This window comes from Lynx rufus, unplaced genomic scaffold (assembly GCF_022079265.1).
Source record: "Lynx rufus isolate CCGP_SWC_20201006 ecotype Redwood Valley unplaced genomic scaffold, mLynRuf1.p SCAF_18, whole genome shotgun sequence".
Lineage (NCBI taxonomy): Eukaryota > Metazoa > Chordata > Mammalia > Carnivora > Felidae > Lynx > Lynx rufus.
Genome location: NW_025814832.1, coordinates 2097141 through 2125137, shown reverse-complemented (window position 1 = coordinate 2125137; position 27997 = coordinate 2097141). Strand labels below are relative to the sequence as shown.

The following is a 27997-nucleotide window of genomic DNA, read 5'->3' as shown; positions in this document are numbered from 1 at the left end:
AGCCACGTGCGGTTGTTTCCGTGCCGGGGCGATCACGTGAGCCGAGTCAGCTGACCGGTCACGGCAGAGCCAGGCTCGGGCGCCCCGCAGCCCCTGCCCGGCTGTGCCCGGAGCGCAGGACCCTGCAGTGGGGTAAGAGCGTCCCCGCCCTCCCCTCCTCTGTTCCCGGCCCCTCCGCCCCCGCCTCTGCCTCAGCCCGGGTCCCTCGCCCGTCCCTACCCGCCCGGCCTGGCACCCCGGAAGCCGTCGCGGGAAGGGCCGTGGCCGGGCTCAGCCCCGCGCTGCCCCCAGGCGGCCAGGAGGGGATGGCCCCGGGGAGCAGGGGGCGGGAAGTCGCTCTTACCAACGGGGCCGAAGGCTGGTCCCCGCCCCCAAGCCCCGACATGGAGGAGCTGCTCCAGAGCGTGGAGAGGGACCTGAACATCGATGCCCGGCAGCTGGCTGCGGCCCCGGGGGGCACCCACGTGGTGGCCTTAGTGCCCGCGCGCTGGCTGGCCAGCCTCCGCGAGCGCCGGCTGCCCCTGGGACCCTGCCCCCGGGCAGAGGGCCTGAGCGAGGCGGAAGTGAGGACTCTTCTGCAACGCTCCGTGCAGAAGCTGCCCCCCGGCTGGACGCGCGTGGAGGTGCACGGGCTGCGGAAGCGGAGGCTGTGCTACCCGCTCCGTGGCGGCTTGCCTTTCGAGGAAGGGTCCGGCAGCCCTGAGACCCTCACTCGCTTCATGCAGGATGTGGCTGCCCAGAATTATCGCAACCTGTGGCGCCATGCTTATCGTACTTATGGGCAGCCGTATAGTCATAGCCCTGCCCCTTCAGCTGTCCCTGCCCTGGACTTAGTACGACAGGCTCTGCAGAGGGTCTATGGTTGTTCCTTCCTGTCAGTGGGTGAATTTACCCAGTGCCCATCATATACAAGAGATGGTCCCTGTCCCCCTCGGGGCAGCTTGGCCTGTCCCAGTCTTTTGCGAGCTGAGGCCCTGCTGGAGTCGCCAGAGATGCTGTACGTGGTGCACCCTTATGTGCAGTTTTCCCTGCACGATGTGGTCACCTTCAGCCCTGCCAAACTGACCAACAGCCAAGCCAAGGTGCTCTTCATTCTCTTCCGTGTGCTGAGGGCTATGGATGCCTGTCACCGCCAGGGACTGGCCTGCGGGGCCCTAACTTTGCACCACATCGCTGTGGATGAGAAGCTTTGCAGCGAGCTCCGGCTGGACCTGAGTGCTTACGAGAGGCCCAGGGAGGAAGAGAATGAGGAGACCCCTGTATCAAGGGCTGGGCCAGGCACTGAACTTGGAGAGGAGGGAGGTGGGGGGGCTGGGTGTCGCACCTGCCGGGAGGAACTTAGAGGCCTTGTGTTGGATTGGGTCCATGGCCGCATCAGCAACTTTCACTACCTCATGCAGCTAAATAGGCTGGCAGGTCGGCGGCAGGGGGATCCCAACTACCACCCAGTGCTGCCCTGGGTGGTGGACTTCACCACACCCCACGGGCGCTTTCGAGACCTGCGCAAGTCCAAGTTCCGCCTCAACAAGGGGGATAAGCAGCTGGACTTCACATACGAGATGACGCGGCAGGCATTTGTAGCAGGTGGTGCGGGCGGCGGGGAGCCACCTCACGTTCCTCACCACATCTCGGACGTGCTTTCTGACATCACATATTATGTGTACAAGGCTCGGAGGACACCCCGGTCGGTGCTCTGTGGACATGTGCGGGCGCAGTGGGAGCCCCATGAGTATCCCGCCAGCATGGAACGTATGCAGAACTGGACACCCGACGAATGCATTCCTGAGTTCTACACCGATCCCTCTATCTTCTGTTCCATCCACCCTGACATGCCTGACCTAGATGTGCCAGCCTGGTGTGGCTCCAGTCAGGAGTTCGTGTCTGCACACCGGGCACTGTTGGAGAGCCGAGAGGTGTCCCAGGACCTACACCACTGGATTGACCTCACATTTGGCTACAAACTCCAGGGCAAGGAGGCTGTGAAAGAGAAGAATGTGTGCCTGCACCTGGTGGATGCCCACACACACCTGACCAGCTATGGTGTGGTGCAGCTCTTCGATCAGCCACACCCCCAACGCCTGGCTGGGGCTCCTGCCCTGGCCCCTGAGCCTCCACTCATCCCCAGAGTGTTGTTCCAGACCATCCAGGAGAGCATAGGCCGGGAGGACTTACCAGGACAGCTTACAAATGGGGTGGGCAGGCTGGTTTTGGAGGCCACTCCCTGTGAGGCTGGCTGGGCCAGGGAGAGGCCCGTGGCAGGGGAAGATGACTTGGAACAGGCCACAGAAGCTCTGGATTCTATCTCCCTCGCAGGGAAAGCAGGTGACCAGCTGGGCTCTTCCGCATCTTCCTCCAGTCAAGCCTCCCCAGGCCTTTTGTCTTTCTCAGTGGCCTCGGCCTCTCGAGCAGGCCGCAGGAACAAAGCTGCTGGGGCCGACCCTGGGGAAGGTGAGGAGGGGAAGATTCTTCTTCCCGAGGGTTTCAATCCTGTGCAGGCTCTGGAAGGGCTGGAGAAACTAGGCAACTTCCTGACCAAAGGCCTAGGGGGCCAATTGGAGGTGCCTGAGCATGCCCAGGTCCAGCCACCCGTGCAGCTGCAGGACCTCTTCCATCGGGACATGCAGGCGCTGGGTGTCCTGTTGGCTGAGATGGTGTTTGCCACCAGGGTCCGGACACTGCAGCCTGACGCGCCTTTGTGGGTACGCTTCGAGGCCGTTCGGGGCCTCTGCACACGCCACCCCAAGGAGATCCCCGTGTCTCTGCAGCCCGTGCTGGACATGCTCCTGCAGCTCAGTGGACCCGAAGGCCCTGTGGCAGCAGGGAGGGGCAAGCTGGCCCCACTCTTTGAGTACAGGCCCATCTCCCGGGGATTGCCTCCACCCTGTCCGGCCCAGCTCCTCAGCCCCTTCAGCTCCGTGGTTCCCTTCCCTCCGTACTTCCCGGCGCTGCACAAGTTCATCCTCCTGTATCAGGCGAGGCGCGTGGAGGACGAGGCCCAGGGGCGGGAGCTGGTGTTTGCTCTGTGGCAGCAACTGGGTGCAGTGCTGAGTGACATCACCCCAGAGGGCCTGGAGATCCTGCTGCCCTTCGTGCTGTCACTCATGTCTGAGGAGCACACGGCTGTGTACACAGCCTGGTACCTATTTGAACCTGTCGCTAAGGCCCTGGGCCCCAAAAATGCCAATAAGTACCTACTGAAGCCTCTCATTGGTGCCTATGAGAGCCCCTGCCGGTTACACGGCCGCTTCTACTTGTACACTGACTGCTTTGTGGCCCAGCTGATGGTGCGGCTGGGCCTGCAGGCCTTTCTCATCCACCTGCTGCCCCACGTCCTCCAGGTGCTGGCTGGTGTGGAGGCCTCCCAGGAGGAAAGCAAGGGCCTGGTGGGGGCCACTGAGGATGAGGAGAGTGAGCTCCCAGGGGCTAGGCCCAGCCCCTGTGCTTTTGGGGAGGAAATTCAGATGGATGGTGAGCCTGCTGCTTCCTCGGGCCTGGGGCTCCCAGACTACACGTCTGGTGTCAGCTTCCATGACCAGGCCTACCTCCCTGAGACCGAAGACTTCCAAGCTGGGCTCTATGTGGCCGAGTCCCCACAGCCCCAGGAAGCTGAGGCTGTGAGCCTAGGCCGGCTGAGCGACAAGAGCAGCACCAGTGAGACCTCCCTGGGCGAGGAACGGGCTGCAGATGAGGGGGGTGCTCCTGTGGACAAGAGCAGCCTCAGGTCAGGTGACAGCAGCCAGGACTTGAAGCAAAGCGAAGGCTCAGAGGAGGAAGAGGAGGAGGAGGAAGGCTGTGTGGTGTTGGAGGAGGAGGAGGGAGAGGGGGAGCAAGACGACATCACCAGGGCGTCTGAGCTCACTCTGTCTGACACGGTGCTGTCGATGGATACTGTCGTGGCCCGTGGTGGTGACACAGATGGGGAGGAAGAGGAGGAACCACTAACTGAGCAGTCGGAGGGCAAAGAACAGAAGATCCTTCTTGGTGAGTTCTCAGGCCTCGAGGTGTTGTAAAACAGTCCTCTGGTTTGTTTTGTTTTTTTATCTTATGGTATTATTTATTTATTTGCATAATGTCTACACCCAAATGTGGGACTTAAACTCATGACCCTGAGATCAAGTCGCATGTTCTCACTGAGCCAGCCAGGTGCCTCAGGGTTCTGTTTTGTCTTTTGATTCCAATATAGTTAACATACAGTGTTCCATTAGTTTCAGGGGTACAATGTAGTGATTCAACAATTCTATACATTGCTCAGTGCTCCTCACAGCAAGTGCACTTTAATCCCCATCACCTATTTCACTCATTTCCCTATCCACCTCCCCTCTGGTAATCATCAGTTCTCTATAGGTAAGAGTCTGTTTCTTGGTTTCTTCCTCTCACTCTTTTTCTGTCTCCCTTTTTCCTTGCTTGTTTTGCTTCTTAAATTCCACACATGAGTGAAATCATGTGGAATTTGTCTGTCTCTGACTGACTTGTTTTGTGTAGCATAATACTCTCTAGCGCTGTCCATGTTGTTGCAAATGGCGAGATACCATTCATTTTTATGGCTGAGTAATATTCCATTATACATGTGTACCACATCTTCTTTATCCATTCATCTGTCGATGGACACTTGGGCTGCACATAGTTTGGCTCTTGTAAATAATGCTGCAGTAAATATAGGGGTGTGTGTGTCCCTTGGAAATAGTGTTTACATATTTTGGGAGTAACTACCAGTAGTCCAATTACTGGATCATAGGGTGGTTTTATTTTTAACTTTTTGAAGTACCTCCCAAGCACCTTCCACAGTGGTTGCACCAGTTTGCATTCCCTCCAGCACTGCACATTTCTCCACATCTTCGCCAACACTTAACTGTTTTTTGTGTTGTTGATTTTAGCCATTCTGACAGGTGTGAGGTGGTATCTCATTGTAGTTTTGATTTGCATTTCCCTGATGATGAGTGATGTTGAGCATCTTTTCATGTGTCTGTTGGCCATCTGGATGTCTTCTTTGGAGAAATGTCTGTTCATGTCTTCTGCCTTTTTTTAAATTGGATTATTTGTTTTTTGGCTGTTGGGTTGTATCAGTTCTTAATATATTTTGGATACTAAGCCTTTATCGGATATGTCATTTGCAAATATCTTCTCCCATTCAGAAGGTTGCCTTTTAGTTTTGTTGATCATTTCCTTAGCTATGCAGAACCTTTTTATTTTGATGTAGTCCCAAAAGTTTATTTTTGCCTTTGTTTCCCTTGCCTCAGGAGACATAGCTAGAAAGATGTTGCTATGGCTGATGTCAGAAAAATACTGCCTATGCTCTCTTCTAGGATTTTTATGGTTTCAGGTCTCATGTTTAGGACTTTAATCCATCTTGAGTTTCTTTTTGCATATGGTATAAGAAAGTGGTCTAGCATGATTCTTTTGCATGTAACTGTCCAGTTTTTCCAATACCATTTGCTGAAGAGACTTTTTCCGGTTGTATATTCTTTCTTTTGTCAAAGATTAATTGGCCATATAATTGTGGGCTTTTTTCTGGGTTTTCTGTTCTGTTCCATTGATGTGTTTATTTCTGTGCCAGTACCATACTGTTTTGATTACTACAGCTTTGTAATTAATATAACTTGAAGTATGGAATTATGATACCTCCACTTTTTCTTTTTCAGGATTGCTTTGGCTATTCAGGGTCTTTTGTGATTCCATACAAGTTTTAGGATTGTTTGTTCTAATTCTGTGAAGAATGCTGTTGGTATTTTGATAGGGGTTGCATTAAATGTGTAGATTGTTTTGGCTAGTATAGACATTTCAACAATATCCATTCTTCCAATCCATGGAAGAACCTTCCATTCCTTTGTGTCATCTTCAATTTCTTTCATCCATGTTTTATAGTTTTCAGGGTACAGGTCTTTCACCTCTTTGTTTCATTTTATTCCTAGGTATTTTACTGTTTTGGGTGCAATTGTAAACGGGATTGTTTTCTTAATTTCTCTTTTTGCTGTTTAATTCTTAGTGTATAGAAATGCAACAGATTTCTGTACATTGATTTTGTATCCTGTGACTTCACTGAATTCATGTGTCCGTTCTAGTAGTTTTTTGGTGGGGTCTTTAGGGTTTTCTATAAATAGTATCATGTCATCAGCAAATAATGGAAGTTTTACTTCCTTTACCAGTTTGGATGATTTTTATTTCTTTTTGTTGTCTAATTGCTGTGGCTAAGACTTCCAGTGGTGACAGTGGAAATATTTGTCTTGTTTCTGACCTTAGGGGAAAAGCTCCTAGTTCTTCCCCATTGAGGATGACATTTGCTGTGGGTTTTTCATATATGGCCTTTATTATGTTGAGGTATGTTTCCTCTGGACCTACTTTGTTGAGGGTTTTATGAATGCACATTGTACTTTGTCAGGTGCTTTTTATGCATCTGTTGGAATGATCATATGGCTTTTATCCTTTCTTTTATTGATGTGATGTATCATGATGATTGATTTGTGACTATTGAACCACCCTTGCATCCCAAGGAGTAAATCCCACTTGATCACGGTGAATGATTTTCTTAATGTATTGTTGGATTCAGTTGGTTAGCATTTCGTTGAGGATATTTGCATCTATGTGCAACAGAGATAATGGCCTGTTGTTCTCTTTGTGTCTTTATCTGGATAACGCTGCCTCACAGAATGAATTTGGAAGTTGTCCTTCCTCTTTTATTTTTTGGAATAGTGTCAGAAGAATAGGTATTAGCTTTTCTTTACTCTGGTTTTCATTCAACATTTCTGAGTACCTAGTCTTTGCTAAGCAGTGGGTGCAGCAGATTCACACACAGCACAGATGTGGGCCTGCCCTCCTGGAGCTCACCTGTAGCCGAGGAGATGCCACACTGTAGACAGTGTCATGTAAATGTCATGTTAGTGCTGTAAAGAACAGGACTGGCTGCTATGAGGGAATATAAATGGGGCTTAGATCAAGTTTTCAGGGTCCCATGAAAGTAGGGCTGGTTGAGGTCCAATGAATAGGAGATAGCAAGCAAAATGGTAGGGTTTACAGTGGGAAGAGCATACCAGGCAGTGGGAACAGCATGTGTGAGGCTCTAAGGTTGTCATGGTTCCATTGAAGAATCAGGGACTGAATTCTGCTCCTGAACCCAATATTGTACTGTATTTAAAAAAAATTTTTTTTAATGTTTATTTATTATTGAGAGACAGAGAGACACAGAGCATGAGCAGAGGAGGGGTAGAGAGAGAGGGAGACATAGAATCTGAAGCAGGCTCCAGGCTCTGAGCAGTCAGCACAGAGCCCGACGCGGGGCTCAAACTCACAGACTGCGAGATCATGACCTGAGCTGAAGTCGGTCGCTTAACCAACTGAGCCACCCAGGCGCCCTTATCGTACTGTATTTTAACTAACTAGAATTTAAATAAAAGTTTGAAGAAAAAAAAAGAATCAGTGCAAACCTAGGAAGTTTAGACAGAGAGAGTGGAAGGAAGAAGAAGGAGCACAGGCCATAGGGTGAGGGAGCCAGGGCCTGGCCAGGCCTCATTTAGCAACTTAGGAAGATTCGCTGAAAGGATAACCTTCCTGCAAGGTGTGCTGAAGGAAAGGAGCCTGGAGTAGCCCCAAAGCCAGGGCCACGTGGGGGCAGTCCCAAAGCCACAGGCCACCTCTGCCACTGCTAAATAGAGGGTGGTGGTGTGGGGCACCCGGCTTTGACTGGGCCCCTCGGCAGGTCTGCAGCCGGGCTGGCCAGGAGAGGTGCCCTGGGGTGGGGTGGGAGGCGTGGCAAGTCACCATTATCTGATGAGCTCAGGGCCCGTTCCTGCCCTGCAGATACAGCCTGCAAGATGGTCCGCTGGCTATCTGCCAAGCTTGGTCCCACAGTGGCCTCTCGCTACGTGGCCCGGAACCTGCTCCGCCTGCTGACATCTTGTTACGTTGGTAAGGCCTGTGGTTGGTGCTGGAGATGGGGCTTCGTCCCAGCCCCTCTGTCTATCTTCAGCCCCCTGCAGGGGATCCTTCCTACTTCTACCTCCTAGGCAGGTCCTGGGTCCCCGTCTGTAAGCTACTTCCTTCCTTGGGTAGGGCATGGGGTGGCCCCCAGGCTAGGGTGACGAGGAGTGGCTACCACAGTTCCTGGAAGGCCGCCCTGCCTCCTGCCTGCTGTTAGCTACTCAAGGCTGCTGGTTCTTCCTCGGCAGGGCCCACTCGGCAACAGTTCACCGTGAGCAGTGGTGAGAGTCCCCCGCTGAGTGCTGGCAACATCTATCAGAAGAGACCGGTGCTGGGTGATATAGTGTCGGGGCCCGTGCTCAGCTGCCTCCTCCACATTGCTCATCTGTATGGGGAGCCTGTCCTCACCTACCAGTACCTGCCCTACATCAGCTACCTGGTGAGTTACTGACTGGCAGTCCCAGGGGAGGTCAAGGAGCTTGAGGGCGGACCTGGGATCCCTGGGGGCCCCAGGGGGTCCGTGGACAGCCTGGCCCTCACCTTCTCTATGGCCCTAGGTGGCCCCAGGTGGCACCTCAGGCCCCAGTCGACTGAACAGCCGTAAGGAGGCGGGGCTGCTGGCAGCGGTGACTCTGACCCAGAAGATCATCGTGTACCTCTCGGACACCACCCTCATGGACATCCTGCCCCGAATCAGCCACGAGGTCTTGCTGCCCGTGCTCAGCTTCCTCACTTCCCTTGTCACTGGGTAGGCTCCTGCCCCACCCCTGTGCAGGGGAGTAGCTCAGCTGAGGGAGCTACCCAGGAGGGGCTGGGAAGCTTGGGGGTGAGACCGGACTGGGTGTCAGGAGTCTTGGTTATCAGGATTCCTGGTTCTGATCCAGCTGTGTGGCCCTGAGCAAGCCACATCTTCTTTCTGTGCCTCCGGTTCCTCTCGTCTGGTTTGGATCAAATTTGTCTTATAGTTCTTTTCACTTAAAGCTTTTCATAGATTCTGGGCAAGTCCCGCAGAGTTGTGGAGAGGTGGGGGGTGCTGGAGCTCATGAACTCTCTTTCCAGGTTCCCGAGTGGGGCCCAGGCCCGGACTGTCCTGTGCGTGAAAACCATCAGCCTCATTGCCCTCATATGCCTGCGCATTGGACAGGAGATGGTCCAGCAGCACCTGAGTGAACCTGTGGCCACCTTCTTTCAAGTCTTCTCTCAGCTGCATGAGCTTCGGCACCAGGTAGGCGGACCTACCCCCTTACCTGGCTGGGTTGGGCTGGGCAGGGGCCGTGAACTCGGCTGACTCCCTGGGCCTCCCTGCCCACAGGAGCTGAAGCTGGATCCCGTGGGCCGCAGTGAGGGCCAGCTGCCAGAGGTGGCCTTCTCCGATGGGCAGCAGCGGCTGGTGGACCCTACCCTGCTGGACGAGCTGCAGAAGGTGTTCACCTTGGAGATGGCGTACACAATCTACGTGCCCTTCTCCTGCCTGTTGGGTACTGCCCCATCACGTTCCCTCGCAAAGCCTCTGTGGCTATGTCTCTTCTCTGGGGAGGGCCCCATGCTCCCCTTGCCCCCAGAATCAGTAATGAGCATTCAGTGTTCTGGGTCAGAGCAAAGGGATTTGGCCTTGGACCTCAGAGTTCCAAGGTGCTGTATCAACAGGGACTGAGCATTAGCCAGCAAGGAGGCACAGGAGCTGGCCTAGAGTATCCCTGGGGACGGCAAGGCCACCAGGCTGACGTACTGACATCTCCCGGAGCTGAGAGGAATTAGCTGCCCACCATTTCTGTAGCCTCCCGTATGGGCCCGGCACTGCCGAGCAATTATGTGTGTCATCATCTTAAATAGGATGGACAGCCCTGTGGTCAGATATGTCATCGTCCCTCTACTGAAATCTAAGCCCTGGGAGGGAAAGCACCCCCTGGCTTTTACCATTCTATTTCTGATGCCCTGCATAACGCCCGGCACACATAGAAGATGTTCGTGTGAATGGATCTACCTTTCTCTGTGGAAGAAAATAGGCTCGGAGATGAAGAGTTACTTGCCCAGAGTTGCACAGCCAGGACCTGCCCTGTTTTCTGTGGTTCCCAAGCCTTGGATGGGTGGTGGCAGCGGCCTTCCATCTTCCCTAATCTGAGGACCTCTCCCACTCCCATCCAGGTGACATCATCCGGAAAATCATCCCCAACCACGAGCTGGTTGGGGAGCTGGCGGGGCTGTATTTGGAGACCATCAGTCCGAGCAGTCGCAGCCCTGCCGGCGTGGAGCCCACAGTGCCCAGCGCCGGCCCTGAGTGGGACCCCCAGAGTGGGGGCTGCTCCCGGGACGACGGCCACTCGGGGACCTTTGGGAGCGTGCTGGTCGGGAACCGCATCCAGATTCCCGATGACTCTCAGCCTGAGAGCCCCGGCTTGCTGGGCCCCATCCCTGGCGCTGGCAGTGGGGGCCCCAGCAGCGAGGAGGACAACGCGCTGAAGCGGGAGCTGCCGCGGAGCGCCCACGGGCTAAGCGGGAACTGGCTGGCGTACTGGCAGTACGAGATCGGCGTGAGCCAGCAGGATGCCCACTTCCACTTCCATCAGATCCGCCTGCAGAGCTTCCCGGGCCACTCGGGGGCTGTCAAGTGCGTGGCGCCCCTGAGCAGCGAGGACTTTTTCCTGAGTGGCAGCAAGGACCGCACGGTGCGCCTCTGGCCACTCTACAACTCTGGGGATGGCACCAGTGAGACGGCCCCACGCCTCGTCTACGCCCAGCACCGCAAGAGCGTCTTCTTTGTGGGCCAGCTTGAGGCCCCGCAGTATGTGGTGAGCTGTGACGGGGCTGTGCACATCTGGGACCCCTTCACAGGTGAGCGGGCCCAGGTGAGGCCTGTTCTGTTGCTGCCATGCTGTGCCCTGCCAGGCCAGGCCTCTGGGTGCGGGGACCCAGGGTTGGGCGGTTGGGGTGTCTTGGTATATGGTGTGGGACAACCCAGCGAGGCTGCACAGAGGAGCAGTTAGACCTGAGTTGGAATCCATTAGCCTTAAGTTTGAATTGGTTCTGCCAACTTATTTGCGGAGTTACCTTGCTCAAGTCACTTTGATGCTGGAAGCGTTAGTGCTCCCCATCTGTAAAATGGGAATCAGAACTGGTTTAGAAGATAATGCACATAGGGGTTTGGCTTAACACATAACATGTCATACAAGTTTGGCAGAGAGTTGCTTGATGATTTTTTGGCATCGTGTTAGGAGAAATAAGGTTAATAAGGTTTTTAAAGGGGGAGGGGATGGAGTAGCATCGAGGTAGACCGAGGAGAGGTAGCATTTGGTCAGGGGGTGCTGTGTGAAGAGTTTGGGACAGGAGCCTGGCCTGGCCATGGATGCAGGAAGGTGGGGGGGTCAAAAATCATCTTTAGTATTTTCTTAGGTCCCCTGGGAGATCAGAGGCAGTTACAGGGTATGTCAGGGAGATAGGAAGGGTTGGGGTTCTTCCATCTGCTACTGGGACCCTAGATCCACTGTGCCTTTCCTTCCCAGGGAAGACCCTTCGCGTAATAGAGCCATGGGACAGCCGGGTGCCCCTGACTGCTGTGGCTGTCATGCCTGCCCCCCATACCAGCATCACCATGGCCAGCTCTGACTCGACCCTGCGCTTTGTGGACTGCAGGAAGCCCGGCCTGCAGGTCAGGGGCGTTCGGTTCCCTGAGCCCTGGCTTGGATGCCCAGCAGGGAGGAAAGACCCTGAAGAGAGAAGCAGGGTGTAGTTTCTCTTTGGAGACAAATCACCCACAGCAGCAAACGCTGGGGGGTGGGACTCTGATCTGGGATGAAGGGGTGCCCTCCCCTCGATGGGGCATAGAGGCTCAGGCCTTTCAGCCGTGTGGGCTTGGGGTGAACAGGACCTCAGGGAGAAATGGGTTGGAGTGGGTGGCAGTGCTTTAGCTCATCTCCCTCTGTCTGCAGCATGAGTTCCGCCTGGGTGGCGGGCTGAACCCGGGGCTTGTCCGCTCCTTGGCCGTCAGCCCCAGTGGCCGTAGCGTCGTGGCTGGCTTCTCCTCGGGCTTCATGGTGCTCCTGGACACCCGTACAGGCCTGGTTTTGCGTGGCTGGCCAGCCCATGAGGGGGACATCCTGCAGATCAAGGTGACTGACGTGGTCCCCTTTCCCTCCTCACTGCCCAGCCCAGCCCCTGCTCCAGGCCCTCTTAGGGCCCACCCAGGACCGGCTCCCTCGTACATGCCCCATGGCTGATGGGCGGAGAGGGTTAGGAGCCAGCTCTTCTGCAGGGGGCCCTGGCGGCAGGCAGGCCACGGGGGCGGGAACCAGGGGGCGAGCTGACCCTGCTGTTCCCTGGGGATGTTCTAATGAGTAACCCTTGTCCATATTTGTCTTGCTTGGAGGATCAGGGGTCGGGTCCTGTCCGTGACCCAGTTCAGGTTAAATAAAGCTCAGCTGGGAGGGTGTTTACTGCCCCCGACCACTGAGCAGAGTCCATGGCCCGTGCTGGGCTGCCCTGGTGGGGGTAGGGACACCCGGGCATGGGGATCCTGCCCCTACCCCCGCCCATTCTCAGTCACAGACCTTGGGGAACTGCCCAGGGAGGGACCAGGAGGAGGAACAGGACTGTATGTGGGAGGATTTTTCCAGGCAACTGGCACTCCCTCCCTATCCTGACTGGAGCCAGGGGACATGCACTGCCAATACTAAGGGCAGGCTGCCCCCAACTCTGTCCGGGGCCCCAGGGCTTCAGGCACCTCTAAGTTCTGACCTTCCAAGGAAGGCTTTGGGGTCAGCCTGGGTATTACCTGGCAATGCCACTTACTGGCTCTGTGACCTTGGTAGGATTACTTAACTTTTCTTAGCCTCATGTTTTTTCTCTATAAAATGGGAACAACAGCATTTACGTCATAGAGTTGTTATGAAAATTAAATGTGGTAATATGGCATGCCTAACAAAATGCCTAGATACAGTAAGTGCTCAAATGATAGTGATGACTAGGTTAAAGACACTTTAACATATTAACTAGTGTTAATGTAATGTGGCGGGGGGGGGGGGTGCCAGCTGGTCCCCTGCCCGGGATCCCCTGTCTTCCTGGGAGATACAGTGTGAGTAAACAGAAGACCTTGGAGCTCGGTGGGCACATGGGAGGGCCCAGGCCCTGCTGAGGCTCTCTTCTCCCTGAGCAGGCGGTGGAGGGCAGTGTCCTGGTCAGCTCCTCCTCTGACCACTCCTTGACTGTGTGGAAGGAGCTGGAACAGAAGCCCACGCACCACTACAAATCAGCATCTGACCCCATCCACACCTTCGACCTGTACGGCAGCGAGGTGGTCACCGGCACCGTGGCCAACAAGATCGGCGTCTGCTCCCTGCTTGAGCCGCCCTCCCAGGCCACCACGAAGCTCAGCTCTGAGAACTTCCGAGGCACGCTCACCAGCCTGGCCTTGCTGCCCACTAAACGCCACCTCTTGCTGGGCTCGGACAATGGGGTCATCCGCCTCCTGGCCTAGGCCAAGGTGGGGCTGGCCAACGAGGGTGGGCAGACATCCCCCGGGAGTCCATCCCTTACCCTTGTCTCCCCAGCAGCTCCCTCTGGGCAGGCCTCAGGCCCCACACTCTGTGCCCACATGGCCTGCCAGCCACAGTGAGGCAGGGGTCCAGGTTCCTGAACCGCCAGAGCCACCAGTGCTGCCAGAAGGGATCTCATTTGTGGCTTGGGGAGATGCTGCCCCGAGTCAGCAGGAAGCAAGAGAGGGAGCACAGGAAAGCATCGCTGCCCTCTCTTCTCCCCAGCTCTGCCCCCTGGGTCCACATGGGGACAGGGAAGCTCTGAGAAGGAGAAGGGAGACTGGCCCTGTCCAGCCAGTGTCCAGCCAAGGACGCCCCCACCCCCACCTCCCCTTGTGAGCCCTCTGTGCCCCTATCTCACAAGGGCAGGGAAGCCGCTCCAGTCCAGGACACTGATGGTGCTTGGACTCCAGCCTCTAAGGAGGGCTGGTCCTGGTCCAGGAGTTAGGGGCCTTGGGGTGGGGTTTAAGTGTCCACCCAGCCAGGCCCTGCCCAGTATGGGACCAGTAGGGGAAGAAAGAGGGCAGGACCAGGGGAGGGAAGATGGACTGGTCCAGCTGGTGCCTGCCAGGAGTGACCCCATGCCTTGCCTGCCCATCCCTAACCACAGTGTTTGTGCCTTGAACTGAAGAGGCAGCCCCTGGGCCCAGAACCCTTGGGGAGTGGTCCAACACCCTGAGAGAAGGGGCAGGAATGATCTCTGCATCTCAGGTCTCTCCCAGGGGACAGGAAGACCCAGGCATCCCCGGACCCTCACATTCTGGAGCAGAGATGAGGTCTGAGCCTGGGCCCTTACTGCCTCTTCACTATTTGCAATAGATGTAAATATGACCAATAAATCTTTTGGAAGAGCCATGGAACTGAGTGAGGCTTTTCTTGATGATGGTTATCAGGGTGGGAAAAAATTGAGACCCAGCAGCTTCCAGGGCAGTGAGGAGAGTGAGAAGTAGGGCGGGAGGAAGGTGGGAGACAGCCTGATCATTGCTCTTGGGCACCACGGGGTACAGGGCTTCTGGTTCATGCAGCCCCAGGTCAGTTTCCTGAACCCTCAGCTTGGGGGAAGGTAAGGAGGCTTTGATCCTGCTGAGGGAGGATGCTGGCAGAGGCCATGGCCCTCTCTCTTCTCTCCACCCCTTCCAAACCCAGACTGAAGGCAGCCAATCAGGATCCTGGGCTTGTAGGGATTGGGGATGGGCATCTTATCTTGGGTTCCCCACATAGGCTCCCATAGCTTCCCCTTCCTTACCCTTAGGACGGGGGAGAGAAAAGGACATTGGAAGTGAGAAGCTGGAGGTGGCTCTGAGCCCAGCTGTGTCCTTGGGCATGTCGCATAGACTCTCTGAGCCCCACTAAAATGGGGATGAACCCCCACCTCATGGGGTTGGGGGGAGGCCCTTCCTGGATCTGCCCTACAGATGAGGACAGTCTCCTCAACCGTTTCCTGAACCTCCTTTCTTCAGACTCAGGTGGGACTCAAATCCATGAGGGCTCCAGGTAGCTATCTCAGGGTTAGATGCCCTGGTGGGAATGGGGCTTCCGGCCCCAATATCAATGTTTAACCGGATGTGCAGGTCAATATTTACCAGAAGAGAAAGCAATTTGAACCGGGGTTGGCTGAGAGCAAAGGTCCTCCTGGTGGGAGGGGAGGGCTCAGCTGGGCTGGCTGGAGCCTGGGCAGAGTGTGGGGAGCACCCAAGTGGGGCCAGAGGGACAGTGTGTGCAGCAGCGAGGAGCCTGCAGAGGTACGAGGGGAGGGGTGGCTCGGCCTGCTCTTTGGGCAGGAGAGGAGGTAAGAGCTGCCTACCTGGCTGAGGGGGTCTGGGGTGAATTTATTCAGGTTTCTTATTTCCCAGCCTCCTGGGTGATGAAGACCCAAGGTGGGGGTTCTGGCAGGAGTCTCCCTGGGACTTCAAAAACTAGAGGTCTTTTCTTGCCAGGAAGTTTCAAAAGCCCAGGTTGGAGATCAGAGCCCTGGCCAAGGGTCCTTGTGCATGATGGGGGGTGGGGCCAGGGGTGATAGAAGGACTGGTCCTGAGATGGCGGTAGGGTTGGAGTGTGTGGGACCCGCTCTGGGACAGATCTAGACCTGCCCATCCCCACCCGCCAGCCTGGCTTCCTGGAGCTGACCTGGACAGAGTGGGGGGCGAGGCCTGTGCTTCCCGTAAGTCCAAAGGTGGCTCCGTTGGGAGCCATTCATTGGGCTCAGTTGCTGGGTCAACAACGTGGCTCTCCAGCCCATCTCACCAACGCTGCTGAGACCTCAGGGCCTCACGGGCCTGTCCACGTTGGTGGTCAAGACCAGACGAGCCAGAAAAGGTGGGCCACTGGACAGCAGGTTGGATAGGGGAGGCTTCGGGGCAGGCTTCCCAGAAGAGGGGCCCTGGGCTAGGCTGACAACAGCCATGTGACTGAGTGCCAGGCATTGTAATCAGGGCTCACAAAGACGGTCTTATTTTGGTCCTCACAATAAACAGTGGGAGGAGGTAGGGACTTCTGCTACCATTTGACAAGAAAAGGCAAAGCCCAGAGGGGTAAGGGAGATCTATCTCAGGTCCTCTGAGAAGAGGCAGCATGTGGATTCTAAACCACGGCTGACTCACAACATGGGGCCTTGAAGAATGAGGACTGCTCTTGTTTTGATATTTGCCCTATAAACCTGAACATTTTCAGTGCACGAAATGGGAAAAACCGGAAAGTAAGAAGGGGTTAAAAGCAATTGGGAGCTCCCCACCCCTGAGAGATGGGAGCCAGGGCCAGTGTGTTTTCGGGTGGGTGTGCAGACGCTTGCTGGGTTGACCCTCAGCCGTAGAGGCTCAGGAGTTGCCAGGCCAGGCAACGTGTGGGTGGGATCCCGCGCGGGAGCGTGGGCGAGCTGGGGACGCAGGCTCCCTGTCCCGCACAGGAACATGGCGCTGCTGCTCCGGGGGCTCCTGCTGCTCGGCTTGTCCTGCCTGCAAGGCCCCTGCCTGGTGGTGAGCCTGGGCCTCGGTCAGGGTGGGGCGGGGAGGCAGGTGGGGCCAGGCCGGGGGTCGGGTGTGTGTGTGTGTGGGGGGGGGGGTCTGGGCGGGAAGAGGAGGGGGCTGAGTCGAGGGTGGCTTTGGCTCTGAGGGCGTTCCCTCTCCTCTCCTCATCTTTTTCTCGACAGTTCTCCGCGGCGAGTGCCATGGAGCCCTTGGACCAGCAGGTACTGGGGAGTGAGGGGCGAGAGGGGGAGGAAGGCCTTGAGGGGCCTCACCTGTGGCTCTTGCAGGGTGGGGGACGTGTGGGAAGGGTCCCGCTCCATTCGCTTCCTCCCTTCTTCAGCTAATGAGCGGGCCGGCCCAGGAGAAGCTGCCCCCGCTTATCCTCCTCAAGTTGGGCAACCAGGTACAACCAGGTGGGGCTGGGGGAAGAGTGGGCGGGGTCCGAGGGAGGAGGGCCAATCAGCAGGGGCGAGGGACCCGGGGGCGTGGTCATGAGGCTGAGCCCTAAAGGGAGAGGGTAGGAGGGAGGGACGAAAGGAAAGGACGGGGTCCCCAGAAGGCTATTGCCCACCTGACTCTCCCTCCCATGTCAGGACTGGGACGAAGCCCTGCTGTTCCCAGGCACAGGGCCTATGAAAGGGATCTTTCCACACAGAGCTGACCCCTTGACCCTACTGACCCTCTGATCTGTCCCTGTAGGAGCCCAGTGGCCATATTGCCCTGAAGAAGGCCCCAAGAGACTGCAAGGGAGCCCCAACCCCAGAGGAGACCCGCAAGTTGGCCCAGGCCATGATGGCCTTCACCACAGATCTGTTCTCCCTGGTGGCCCAAAGGGCCACCAGCCCCAACCTCATCCTGTCGCCTCTGAGTGTGGCCCTGGCATTGTCTCACCTGGCACTAGGTACTGTGACCTCTCCAGACCAGCAGAGCTGGGAGGCCAGTAGGAACTCCATACTCCAGAGTTTACTAGTGGGTGCTTCTTCCATCAGGGTCACTTGGATGTTTGGTAAAAACGCAGATTCCTTGGCACACCTCCAGTCTCTGTGAATCAGATTCCCAGGGATTGGGCCTAAGGATATGCTTCTGGTGATTTTTATGCAAGAGTTTGAGAGCTACGATGTCTTCACTGGACTGGATGCTCTCGTGGTGGGAAACCGAGGTTCAGAGAGGGAAAACAACTTGCATGAGGTGAGGTCACCCAGACCGCCAGCAGCAGAGATGAAAGTAAAACTTAGGGAGTACTGTCATTCAGACCAGTTCAGTGGATATGGGAGGAGAATGTGATGTTGTGGGCGTGCTCACCATGGGGGTTTAACAGGGGCTAGAGTGGGCGGCAGGGCGGGAAAGAACCCCGGCCCCGGGCCACAGCTGATGTGGTCCTCTCCAGGTGCTCAGAACCAAACGCTGCAGAAGTTACTACAGGTGCTGCACGCAGACTCAGGGCCCTGCCTCCCCCACCTGCTGAGCCACCTTTGCCAGGACCTGGGCCCTGGGGCATTCCGACTGGCTGCTAGAATGTACCTGCAGAAAGGTAGGTGCTGATGGTTTGGAGCTCCCTAGGTAGTGCCCTGGGGTGGACGGGGTTGATGGAGATGGGCTTGGCCTAGGTTAGGGTTAGGAACAGCTTGTGGCCCCTCCTGTGTAGGATTTCCCATCAAAGAAGACTTCCTGGAACAATCAGAACAGCTCTTTGGCGCAAAGCCCGTGAGCCTGACAGGAAGGAAGAGGGATGATCTGGTGAACATCAACCAATGGGTGAAGGAGGCCACAGAGGGGAAGATTGAGGATTTCCTTTCAGAGCTGCCAGATGACACAGTGTTGCTTCTCCTCAATGCCATCCACTTCCAGGGTGCGTTTGTCCTCTCCTCGGGTCCCCCACCCCTCAGCTCGTACCCCTGCCCTGTAGGCCCAAAGCTGGGCCCAAACCCTTTGTCCTCAGGGTTTTTCTCCTCAGGGCTGGGCCAGGAGGCAGGGAGATCTCTGGGTTGTGGCTTGGGGGAGGGTGGGAAACAGGTGATGGTTTGCCAAAGAGGGGGCCAGGAACTGGATAGGGCTGTTGTGAAGAGAGTGCCCTAGCAGGAAACTGAGTCTGAAAGGATGGGCGGGTGGGGGTGGGGGGCAGGTGGGACGCTCCTGGGAGCATGGCAGGGCATGGGAAGAATGCAAGTCCAGATTTCCAAAATGCTACAGGGAAGACACCTTAGATCAGCTGGGTATGCACTGGCACAGTGTCCCTTGGGGGTTTGACTCTACCGTTTGTCCCTTGAACGGGTTCTGGGTGGAATAGGGAAGAGGCTGGTGGTGTCCCAGTCTACGTGGCCCCTGCCCTCTGCTGGATATAGGTTTCTGGAGGAGCAAGTTCGACCCGAGCCTCACCCAGAGAGACAGTTTCCACCTGAATGAGGAGTTCACGGTGCCAGTGGACATGATGCAAGCCCGCACGTATCCCCTGCGCTGGTTCCTGCTGGAGCAGCCTGAGATACAGGTCACCTTTGATCACCCACCCAGGCTGGGCCTGACTGCTGGGAGGCGGGGGAAAGGAGGGGGCGGGACTGTGGAGCAGGCTCAGGGGTAGAGGGGGCTGTGGCCCATCTTCCTTGCAGTTCTGTCGCTGAGACAGGTGGCTCTGGAAGGTCTCACTGTGCCCCGACCCAGTGGGGACTGAGGTTCCAGTCTCTTCGAAGTTCATTAATTTGGCAAAAGTATGTGGGGGCATGTGCTGCATGCCAGATCCTGTTCTAGGCTCCGGGAGCACAAGGGGGATCTGGTCCCCGCTCTCAGGAGGGAAGATACAGAGTACACGAACAAACATAGTTTCAGAGAGTGGTGAGTGCTGCGAAGGAAAAAAAGAAGTGATTGATCGGTGGCTGGGGAAGATATTTTAGATACAGTGGTCAGGGAGCGTTCTTTGAGGAGGGGCCTTGGGTCGAAACCCAGGTGATCTTTGGTGATAAGGGTTTATTACAAAGGCCCATGGGTTGTTGGGCAGCACAGGGACCACTCAACAGCTGTAGAGCCACTCAGCCTCAGCATCCCCAAGCCTAGGCGATGTGACCTGGCTGTCACAGTGCTCCTTAGAGAAAGGAGGGTCTGGTTGGGATGGATTTGTCAGTATCCTGCTGGAACATTCTGATCGCGTGGAGTGCAATGCCAAGCTGTCTCAGGTGAGGCCTCCCTTGCTTCTGGCCCAAATGTGGTCCTCTTGGCTTGAGCGTGGATCCCAGGGCCCGTGAGCTGTGGCAGAGACGGCAGTGTTGGTTAGTTTCACAAGACGGCCCGGCACAGACCTCAGCTGCTTCTGTTAGCCCTCCTGAGAGGGGCTGTGGGCCTGTGGTTGAGGCGGACCCTTGGAGCAGCGTCCCGCTTCTCCCTTCCACCCTGACAGGAAGACCGTCTTGTTCACCTCCCCACCTGTGCCCTTCGTGCTGTTCCTGCTCTCTAGGCTGTGTCCTGCCCCTCCTCCTTTACCCTCTGCCTCTGTTCCTGGCCCTCGGGCCTCCTCTTCCTCATGCACTCTGCAGGTAGGCCCTGGGCAGCCAGAGGTGGGACTGCCCCTGCCCCCCGCCAGGGCTCCTGCTCCCTGGCTGCTCTGCCTGGAGCCTGAGGGGGTCACAGCTGCCAGGGGCCATCGAGCCCAGTGCTTTCCACACTTGTGTAGCTGCAGAAACCCCATTGACGTGAAATCTTACCTCAAACCACACTATTATACACACCCGGGCAGTCATTGTTGAAGGTTGGGGGGTGGGGAGGGAACCACCCTTTGCGGTGGCTCCTCTACAGAACCCAGGGTGGTTTGGACATGAACAACGCAGGCCATTGTACACATGGAGAAACTGAGAGGCCGACACGGGGGCCTTTCTCAACCCAAGTCACTGGTAGCAAGTGAAGAGAGAGAAAGTCACCATTTATTGAGCACTGCCTATGTGCTGATACTCTGTTAGAAGCTTTAAATGTTTATTTATGTTTGAGAAAGAGAGTGCTAGCAGGGGAGGGGCAGAGACAGAGGGGGACAGGGATCCGAAGTGGGCTCTGCGCGGACAGCAGAGAGCCCGATGCGGGGCTTGAACTCACAAACCGTGAGATCATGACCTGAGCCCAAGTCGGACGCCTAACTGACCAAGCCACCCAAGTGCCCCTCTGCTAGAAGCTTTAAAAGGCTCTCTCTCTCTCCTCTCTGTGTCACACATCACCCTGCAATGTGGGCAGGTAGTATTATTCCACTTCACAAGTGAGGAAATGGAGGCTCAGGGAGGCCGAACACAACCTGAGAAGAATAGCCTGGAACCCCTTGTCCATCTGTCTCAGCAGCATGTGCTGGCCCAGACCCCATCGGGTCTGGGCGCTTACTTGTCCTCACGTCGCCTTTCCTTTTCCGTAGGTGGCTCATTTCCCCTTTAAGAACAACATGAGCTTTGTGGTCATTATGCCGACCCACTTTGAGTGGAACGTGTCACAGGTGCTGGCCAACCTGAGCTGGGACATCCTGCACCAGCCCTTACTGCGAGAGAAACCCACCAAGGTCCAGCTGCCTAAGCTGCATCTGAAATACCAGCTGGACCTGGTGGCCACCCTCAGCCAGCTGGGTAAGGAGGCTGGGCATGGGACAGCTCCCCCAGGTCAGGCTAGGGCATGGGACAGCCCCCCCTAGGTCAGGCTAGGGCATGGGACAGCCAGAGTGGGTGAGAAGGAACCCCCACCCCCACCCCAAGCTGGCAGTGGGGCACCCTAGCTTTGGGTCCCAGCCTTTTCTGGGGCTTCGGGAGGCAAGAGCATTTCCTATGAGCCCCTGGACCATCTGTCCTGGGGTGGGCTGGGGTGGCCCAGGGAATGAGGACCTGCTCCATCCAAGACTGAGCATTGCAGAGAATCCCCGCTAGAGAGCCTGGGTGGCATGTGAGCCTTTCTGGCTGTCCTGCAAGGGGCACTGTACTAGGCACTGGGAGCCCACCGTGTACCAAGAGCTCCGTCAGATGGACAGATAAGGAATCAGGTACTTACAATTCAGTATAAGTGAAAAGAGGGAGGGGCTTCTCTCCAGTTCTCGGGATTTGGGGGCAGGGGATCAGGGAGGGCTTCCTGGAGGAAGGGACTTTTAAGCTGATACTTGGAGGTTAAATAAGAGTTAACCGGGACCTGTGGGTTGGAGGCGTTCCCTGGCCAGGATGCCAGACACCCTCCCGGGTGCCCAGGCGGCCTGGGGGGCAGCAGGCAGCTCTGAGCAGCAATCCCCTGCCCTGGGCAGGCCTGCAGGAACTGTTCCAGGCCCCAGACCTACGCGGGATCTCTGACCAGAGGCTGGTGGTGTCCAGCGTGCAGCATCAGTCCACTCTGGAGCTCAGCGAGGCTGGCGTGGAGGCGGCCGCGGCAACGGGCACTGCCATGTCCCGCATGTCTCTCTCCTCCTTCATCGTGAACCGCCCCTTTGTCTTCTTCATCCTCGAGGACACAACAAGCATGCCCCTCTTCGTGGGCAGCGTGAGGAACCCCAACCCCAGCGCGCAGTGGGAGCGCAAGGAACAGCAGGATTCCCCGGATGACAGGGACTCCTTCCTGAACCAGAAAGCCTTCCCCCGTGGAGACAAGCCCTTCGGCCCTGACTTGAAACTTGCGCCCCCCTCAGAGGAGGATTACCCCCAGCCTAATAGCCCCAAGTGAGAGGCCAGCTGCCAGCATCCTGAGTCCCTGCCTGGACCAACTTCTCAACTCCTGAGACTCTTTCCAAACAGCTTTGTGGATTAGGGCAGGGGTCTGGGTGGGCGGTCTGGGAGCGGAGAGGAGCCGTTTTCTCCCCGCTCCTCTCCTCTCTCGCTTCGCTCCTCTCCTCTCTCGGGGAGTTTGGGGTGGGTGGGGCCAGGATGTGGGCGGGCGTCAGGGAATCACAGGCCTGGATCCCACATCATTTCTTCCAAAGCGGCTAGGAGGCTGTCCTTGTTTGGGGCTTGGGCAGAGGGGCAGCTAGAGAGATCCACTGGAATCCTGTGAAGAGATCCACAGGAAGGGAGGGAGGTTATTCCCTAAGTTGGCGGTGGCACTTCCACATTTGTTTACCAGAGGGGGGTGGGGACAGGAGGGAATGGATGCCTTGGCTGGGGAGAGAACTGACAGACCCTAGGGGTGGAGCCTTGTCCCACTGTGTGGGTGGGAGTTGAGCCTTCGAGTCCCCGCTTAGGCCTTAACCTCCCCAAGGCCCTCAGCCCTCCGCCCACCCTGATGTTCTGTCACCTCAGTCCCCCCACCGCTCCTTGGACATAACCCACATTGCCAGGACTCTCCTTCCCTCCGCTTCCTCCTCTACCCAGGTGTCTCAGGGGCTGCAGTGGGAGAGGAGGGGGATAGTTCCCTAAGGCTCTTTTGTAAAGTTTTTGTAATGATTTTTATGCCACGCGAATAAAGAATGAATGGCCCTGGCTGCTTTGCTGTCACTATTCTGGGCGTGAGTGGGAGCAGGAGGGCGGAGGAAGGTGGGAGGAGGCCACAGGCTGCACTGAGCACCCGGCTGGTGCCTGAGGGCAGACAGCCCTCTCTGCCACGTTTGTCCTCTGACCACTCGCCCGCCCTTCTCCGCGCAGTCCCCTCTGACCTCGCCAGCCGTCTCCAGGGCCGCCTGCACGCCAGCCTGGCTCTGCTCTCAGCCTCTTCCCCTCTAGGGACCTCCAGCAGCTGGCAACAAGGGCGGCTCAGAAATAGCGCCGGCCTCCCAGTTTGGGAGAACTGGCAATTAGGGAGCTTCTGGAGTTTCTAATTACATGCGGGTCCTTCTGCCAGGAGCAGGCGCCCGCCAGCCGGGGGGCAGGCTGCAGGGAGCGCTGGCTCCAGCTGGAGGCTGTCAGCGCCCGAGATCCGGGGGGAGTGGTTGCGCGCACCGCGGCACCGGCACCGGGCTGGGGGCAGCGCGGGTGTCCACGTGGGTGGGCCCTTGTCTGTGAGCGCAGGGTGTCTGTGCAGTGGCCGCCTGCAACCCTGAAGAACACTGGTTAAGAGCAAGTGCCTGGGGTAGACTCTTGCTTCTAAACAAACTGGCAGTGTGGGGAGACAGGTAATAAATAAAACAAGCGAAATAGATGTTGTGTCAGAGGCTGGCAAGGGCTATGGGGAGAAAGAAAGCAGGGAAGGCCTCCCCTATAGGTGGTGTGGGAGCAGAGACTGGAAGCAGGGGAGGGCAGGCACCATGGAAATCTTGGGGAGGAGCTTCCCCGGCAGAGGAGGAGCAAGGGCAGAAGTGGGAGCATGCTCAGAAGGTTCAGGATGAGCAGGAGATTCACAAGGCTGGGGCGGGGGCGGGGGCGGGGGCGGGGGTGGGAGGGGTCAGAGGGGAACTGGAGACGATTGCGTTAAGGCTTTAAGGTCACTGTAAAGAGTGTTGTTTTTATCTTTGGAGTAAGAAGTAATTGGAAAGTTAAATCAGCAGTCTACCAACTTAATTTCACCTTCTAAATCCTTCTCCGCTCTCTCCTCCTCTCCATTCTGGCTTTAGCCACGGTTTGGATCTGGTCATCACTCCCACGGGTCACCTGCCCTCACCTCCTAGGTTCTCCCTGCTGCTGGTCTGACTGCATCCCCCTACAAGTCCTTGTCAGAGCCTGTGTGTCCAGCAGTGCGTCAAGCTCTGGGGATACAGCAATGAGCCAGCAGACAAGATCCCTACCCACCGGAGCCTAAATCGGTGGTAGAGTGATCTAGACAATAAACAAGTGAAATATAGTATGCAAAGTGCGCACGTCTCAACTGTACATGAGCTTAACGAATTTTCTCATGAACCCAATACCCCTGTGCAACCAGCACCTGCATCAAGAAATGGTACTCACTCTCCTGACTTCCAGGAACAGATTCGTCTTTCCTGGTTTTGAACTTCATATAAAGGAATTATAGGATCTGCTCTGTTGGGTCTAGCTTCTTTTGTTCAACCTCCTGTTTGTGACATTCGTCTGTGTTGCTGTGGATGGCAATAATCCACTCACTGTGGAAGGCTTTTAAGTGAGGGGTGCTGTGGTCTGATGTTGAGTTCTAGAAGGCTCCCTTTGGCTGCTGTGTGGAGAACGGAATGTAGAGGGACAAGCGTGGGTTAGCAGGCAAGAGACACGGGGTGCGGGTATTTTGCAGGTAGATGCTGTAGATTCTGTGGATAGATTGTATGGGACATGATGGAAAGGAAAGGCTCAAGGATGGTGGGGTTCATAGTTCAGATTCCTGGATTTCTGTTTTGAGAAAATGGGTTTCACGGAGATGGGAATCAGAGTAAGGGACAGATTTTAACATAGATCGGAGGTTTCTCCCTTTCCTTCTTTCCTTCCTTCCTTCTTTCTTTCTTTCCTTTTTTTTATTTAAAAAAATTTTTTTTCAATGTTTTTTATTTATTTTTGGGACAGAGAGAGACAGAGCATGAACGGGGGAGGGGCAGAGAGAGAGGGAGACACAGAATCAGAAACAGGCTCCAGGCTGCGAGCCATCAGCCCAGAGCCTGACGCGGGGCTCGAACTCACGGACCGGACCGCGAGATCGTGACCTGGCTGAAGTCGGCTGCTTAAGCGACTGCGCCACCCAGGCGCCCCTCTTTCTTTTTTAAAAAAATTTATTTTTAAGTAATCTCTACACCCAACGTGTGGCTTGAACCCACAACCCCGCGATCAAGAGTTGCACACTCCACCAACTGAGCCAGCCAGGCGCCCCGACTGGAGATTTCTAGTTTGAACATGTTGTGACTGAACTACCGCATTAATGTAGACTAACATCATCTACCTGGGACAGTTCAGGTTACGTCTGTGGTTCTACTTTTGTTCTGAGGAGTGTTTGGATGGTAAATTGTATGTTCATCCTACCTACTCGGCATCCATGTGGATTTGTCAAATAGGCTATTGGGTATCTTGGTTAGGAATACACACTTGGAAGTATCTGGGAGCATACAGATGCATTGAAAGTCACGGAACTAGGGGAAATCACCTAAGAGGAGATGTCGATGGTGAGGAAAAGGGGTCCCTGGATCGAGCCAGCAAAGGAGACAGAAAAGATGCAGTGTGTGAGGCAGGGGTGGCAGGGGGTTGGTGGGGAGTGGAGTGGGGAATGGGGGTGTGTGGAGAGACAGAGTTTCAAGAAGGAGGAACCATCTGCTCTGCTGCCTGTTGTCAAGGGAAGAGACGTCACTTTGGTGGTCAACATGAAGGTCACCCGTGAACTTGGCTACAGCTGTTTCGAAAGAGAGGTGGGCACAGAAGCAAGTTTGAAACTGAGGAGGGAATGGAGCAGGACACCTCTCATGGTAATCGGAGGAGAGAGAAATCTTTCTTCGTAAGTTATCATGAAATCATTGGGACAGACAAAAGGTGCAATGAATTGCATAATGCCATTAAAATATTCTCAATATAGCGACAGCTTTACAAGTCCTTCCACGATCCCTCCTCTACTCCCATAACTGTCATCCTGAATTTGGTTTCTATTATTTTCATGTATTTCTTTTACTGTGATCACACGAATTTTTTTTTATCCTTGGGTAGTATATAGTGTGTGTTTTTAAGCCTTATGTAACTGTGTCGTGCAGTTTGCATGTTTCTGCAACTTGTATCACTTCACCCTCTGAGACAGGTCTGTGTTGATACAAATGACTTCCCTTCACTTTCTCAGGGCTGGAAGACTTTTCCATCTCTAGTCTCCTGTTGATGGACATGCATCTACTTTTTTTTTTTTTTTCTTTAACGTTTATTTATTTTTGAGAGACAGAGACAGAGCACAAGCAGGGGAAGGGCAGAGAGAGAGGGAGACACAGAATCCGAAGCAGGCTCCAGGCTCTGAGCTGTCAGCACAGAGCTGGTTCGGGGCTGGAACCCATGAACCTTGAGATCATGATCTGAGCCACCCAGGCATCCCATTACTTTGTTTCTTTTTGTCACTATAAATAGTCCTGCTATAACATTCTTGACCATACATACTTCCTTGTGCACACATGTGGAATCTTGCCAACTTGTATGTTTAGGATTGGAATTGCTGGGTTGCAGATTGGGTCTTCCCATCTTTAACTGCCAGGGCTGCCCCCTATGGTTATGCACAGCTTTGCCATTTGTTGCCACATTGTTCTTGGAAGTGGTTGTATCAATTTACACTCTCACATTCTCAGCAGCAGGGCATTAAGAGATCCTGGTTGTCCACATCCTCACCAACACTGGGTCTTGTCAGATGTTTACATTTTTCTGATCTGGGGGCGCCTGGGTGGCTCAGTCGGTTAAGCGGCCGACTTCGGCTCAGGTCATGATCTTGTGGTCCGTGAGTTTGAGCCCCGCGTCGGGCTCTGTGCTGACAGCTCAGAGCCTGGAGCCTGTTTCAGATTCTGTGTCTCCCTCTCTCTGACCCTCCCCTGTTCATGCTCTGTCTCTCCCTGTCTCAAAAAATAAATAAATAAATAAATAAATAAATAAATAAATAAATGTGCCACATTATGGTGGAACAATCTATTCTCGTACCAGCCTCTTACTATTAGCCAGTAAGTTTCTGGAGTGTGGCACTGAGCCTTATTCATCTATATCCTTCTCCTCCTCTGCATACCTAGCCAGCGACTTGCATAGAGGTACTCAACTTTTTTTGTTGAAAGTCTTGAACTCTGTTGAGAGAGTTTTCTTATATAAAGCTGAACCCATTGGAAAGTTCTACCCAGGGGCTCTAGTTCTGCTCCCTGGAGCCTCACAGGAGGTGATGGTGTTTTCTGGAATTTTCTCTTCCTCCAGCTAAATATTCCAGGGCGTTCCCTGTTCCTTCCCTGATCTCTTCTCTGGAATTTTCTCTTCCTCCAGCTAAATATTCCAGGCGTTCCCCGTTCCTTCCCTGATCTCTTCTCCGGATGACCACTGGGCTCTCGGCCAGCACTCATACCTGCCTGGAAAGCGTTTTGTTACATTATTTCCCATGTCAGTATTTTAGGTTCACAACCACATTGCAAGGTCCTAAACATCCCAGCTGAGCAGGGCCCAGGTGTTCCCCCATCTAGAGGACCTGTATTGTGCCTAGCAGGTGCCCAGCACACTCTTGGCCTCCCCTCAGGACTAACGGTTCTAGCACAGCCCAGTTCTTCCTCTGGTCGGATATTTCCCCCACTGCCCTTTCGGATCTTTAGAAATCACAGAATTCCAGGGCTGAGAAAGCAGATAGACATCCCAGTTCCATTTCTCCATTTTTCAGCCAAGGCAAGGCAGGAGCTGGGAGAGTTGTCTTGCCCCAAATCCCAGCTAGTGCCAGAGCCAAGGACCAGGAAAAACCTAGAGTCCTAGCACTGGGCAGGGTTTTTTTTTGTTTTTTGTTTTTTTTTCCTCTCTGCTCTAGCCTGCCTCCCGGGCCTCCTCCTGCAAGTCTCTTCCTTCCTCAGGCCTGTCTCCCACCCGAGTTGGCCAGGGTGCCCTCTGGGGGTGGGACCGCAGGCAGGAGGAAGGCCAGGGTCCCAGAGGATGGTCTGGTGGAGTCGGTGTGGGAATGTGTGTGTGTGTGTTGGGGATGTGTGGTGGAAGGGCAGCAGTGGGTTAAAGTTAACACCAGGCAGTGATGCAATCACAGAATCCAAACTGAGTGCAGGTCGCTTTAAGAAAGGAGTAGCTGTAATCTGAAGCTTGCTGGGCGCTG

General features: G+C 55.3%; 2 protein-coding genes across 4 annotated transcripts; both read left to right on the top strand.

The window, feature by feature from the left end:
* The first annotated feature begins 53 nt into the window (after positions 1–53).
* WDR81 (WD repeat domain 81) lies at positions 54–14294 on the top strand. Of its 3 annotated transcripts, XM_047080621.1 has the most exons (10): positions 54–3981; positions 7792–7899; positions 8160–8350; positions 8469–8659; positions 8971–9136; positions 9224–9389; positions 10057–10743; positions 11412–11557; positions 11838–12017; positions 13061–14294. In XM_047080621.1, the coding sequence occupies exons 1-10, from the start codon at positions 306–308 to the stop codon at positions 13379–13381; spliced, it is 5832 nt and encodes a 1943-aa protein (XP_046936577.1). In that variant the 5' UTR covers positions 54–305; the 3' UTR covers positions 13382–14294. The 3 variants fall into 3 exon arrangements, with proteins under 3 accessions (XP_046936577.1, XP_046936578.1, XP_046936579.1); XM_047080622.1 differs by lacking the exons at positions 11838–12017; positions 13061–14294 and having other exon boundaries at positions 10057–10757; positions 11412–11516; XM_047080623.1 differs by lacking the exons at positions 11412–11557; positions 11838–12017; positions 13061–14294 and having other exon boundaries at positions 9224–9334; positions 10057–10464.
* Positions 14295–16345: 2051 nt separating this feature from the next.
* Positions 16346–22228, top strand: SERPINF2 (serpin family F member 2). Its single transcript, XM_047080860.1, has 9 exons — positions 16346–16411; positions 16585–16623; positions 16743–16805; positions 17102–17303; positions 17790–17933; positions 18048–18251; positions 18745–18887; positions 20781–20985; positions 21645–22228. The coding sequence occupies exons 1-9, from the start codon at positions 16346–16348 to the stop codon at positions 22055–22057; spliced, it is 1479 nt and encodes a 492-aa protein (XP_046936816.1). The 3' UTR covers positions 22058–22228.
* Positions 22229–27997: the final 5769 nt, after the last annotated feature.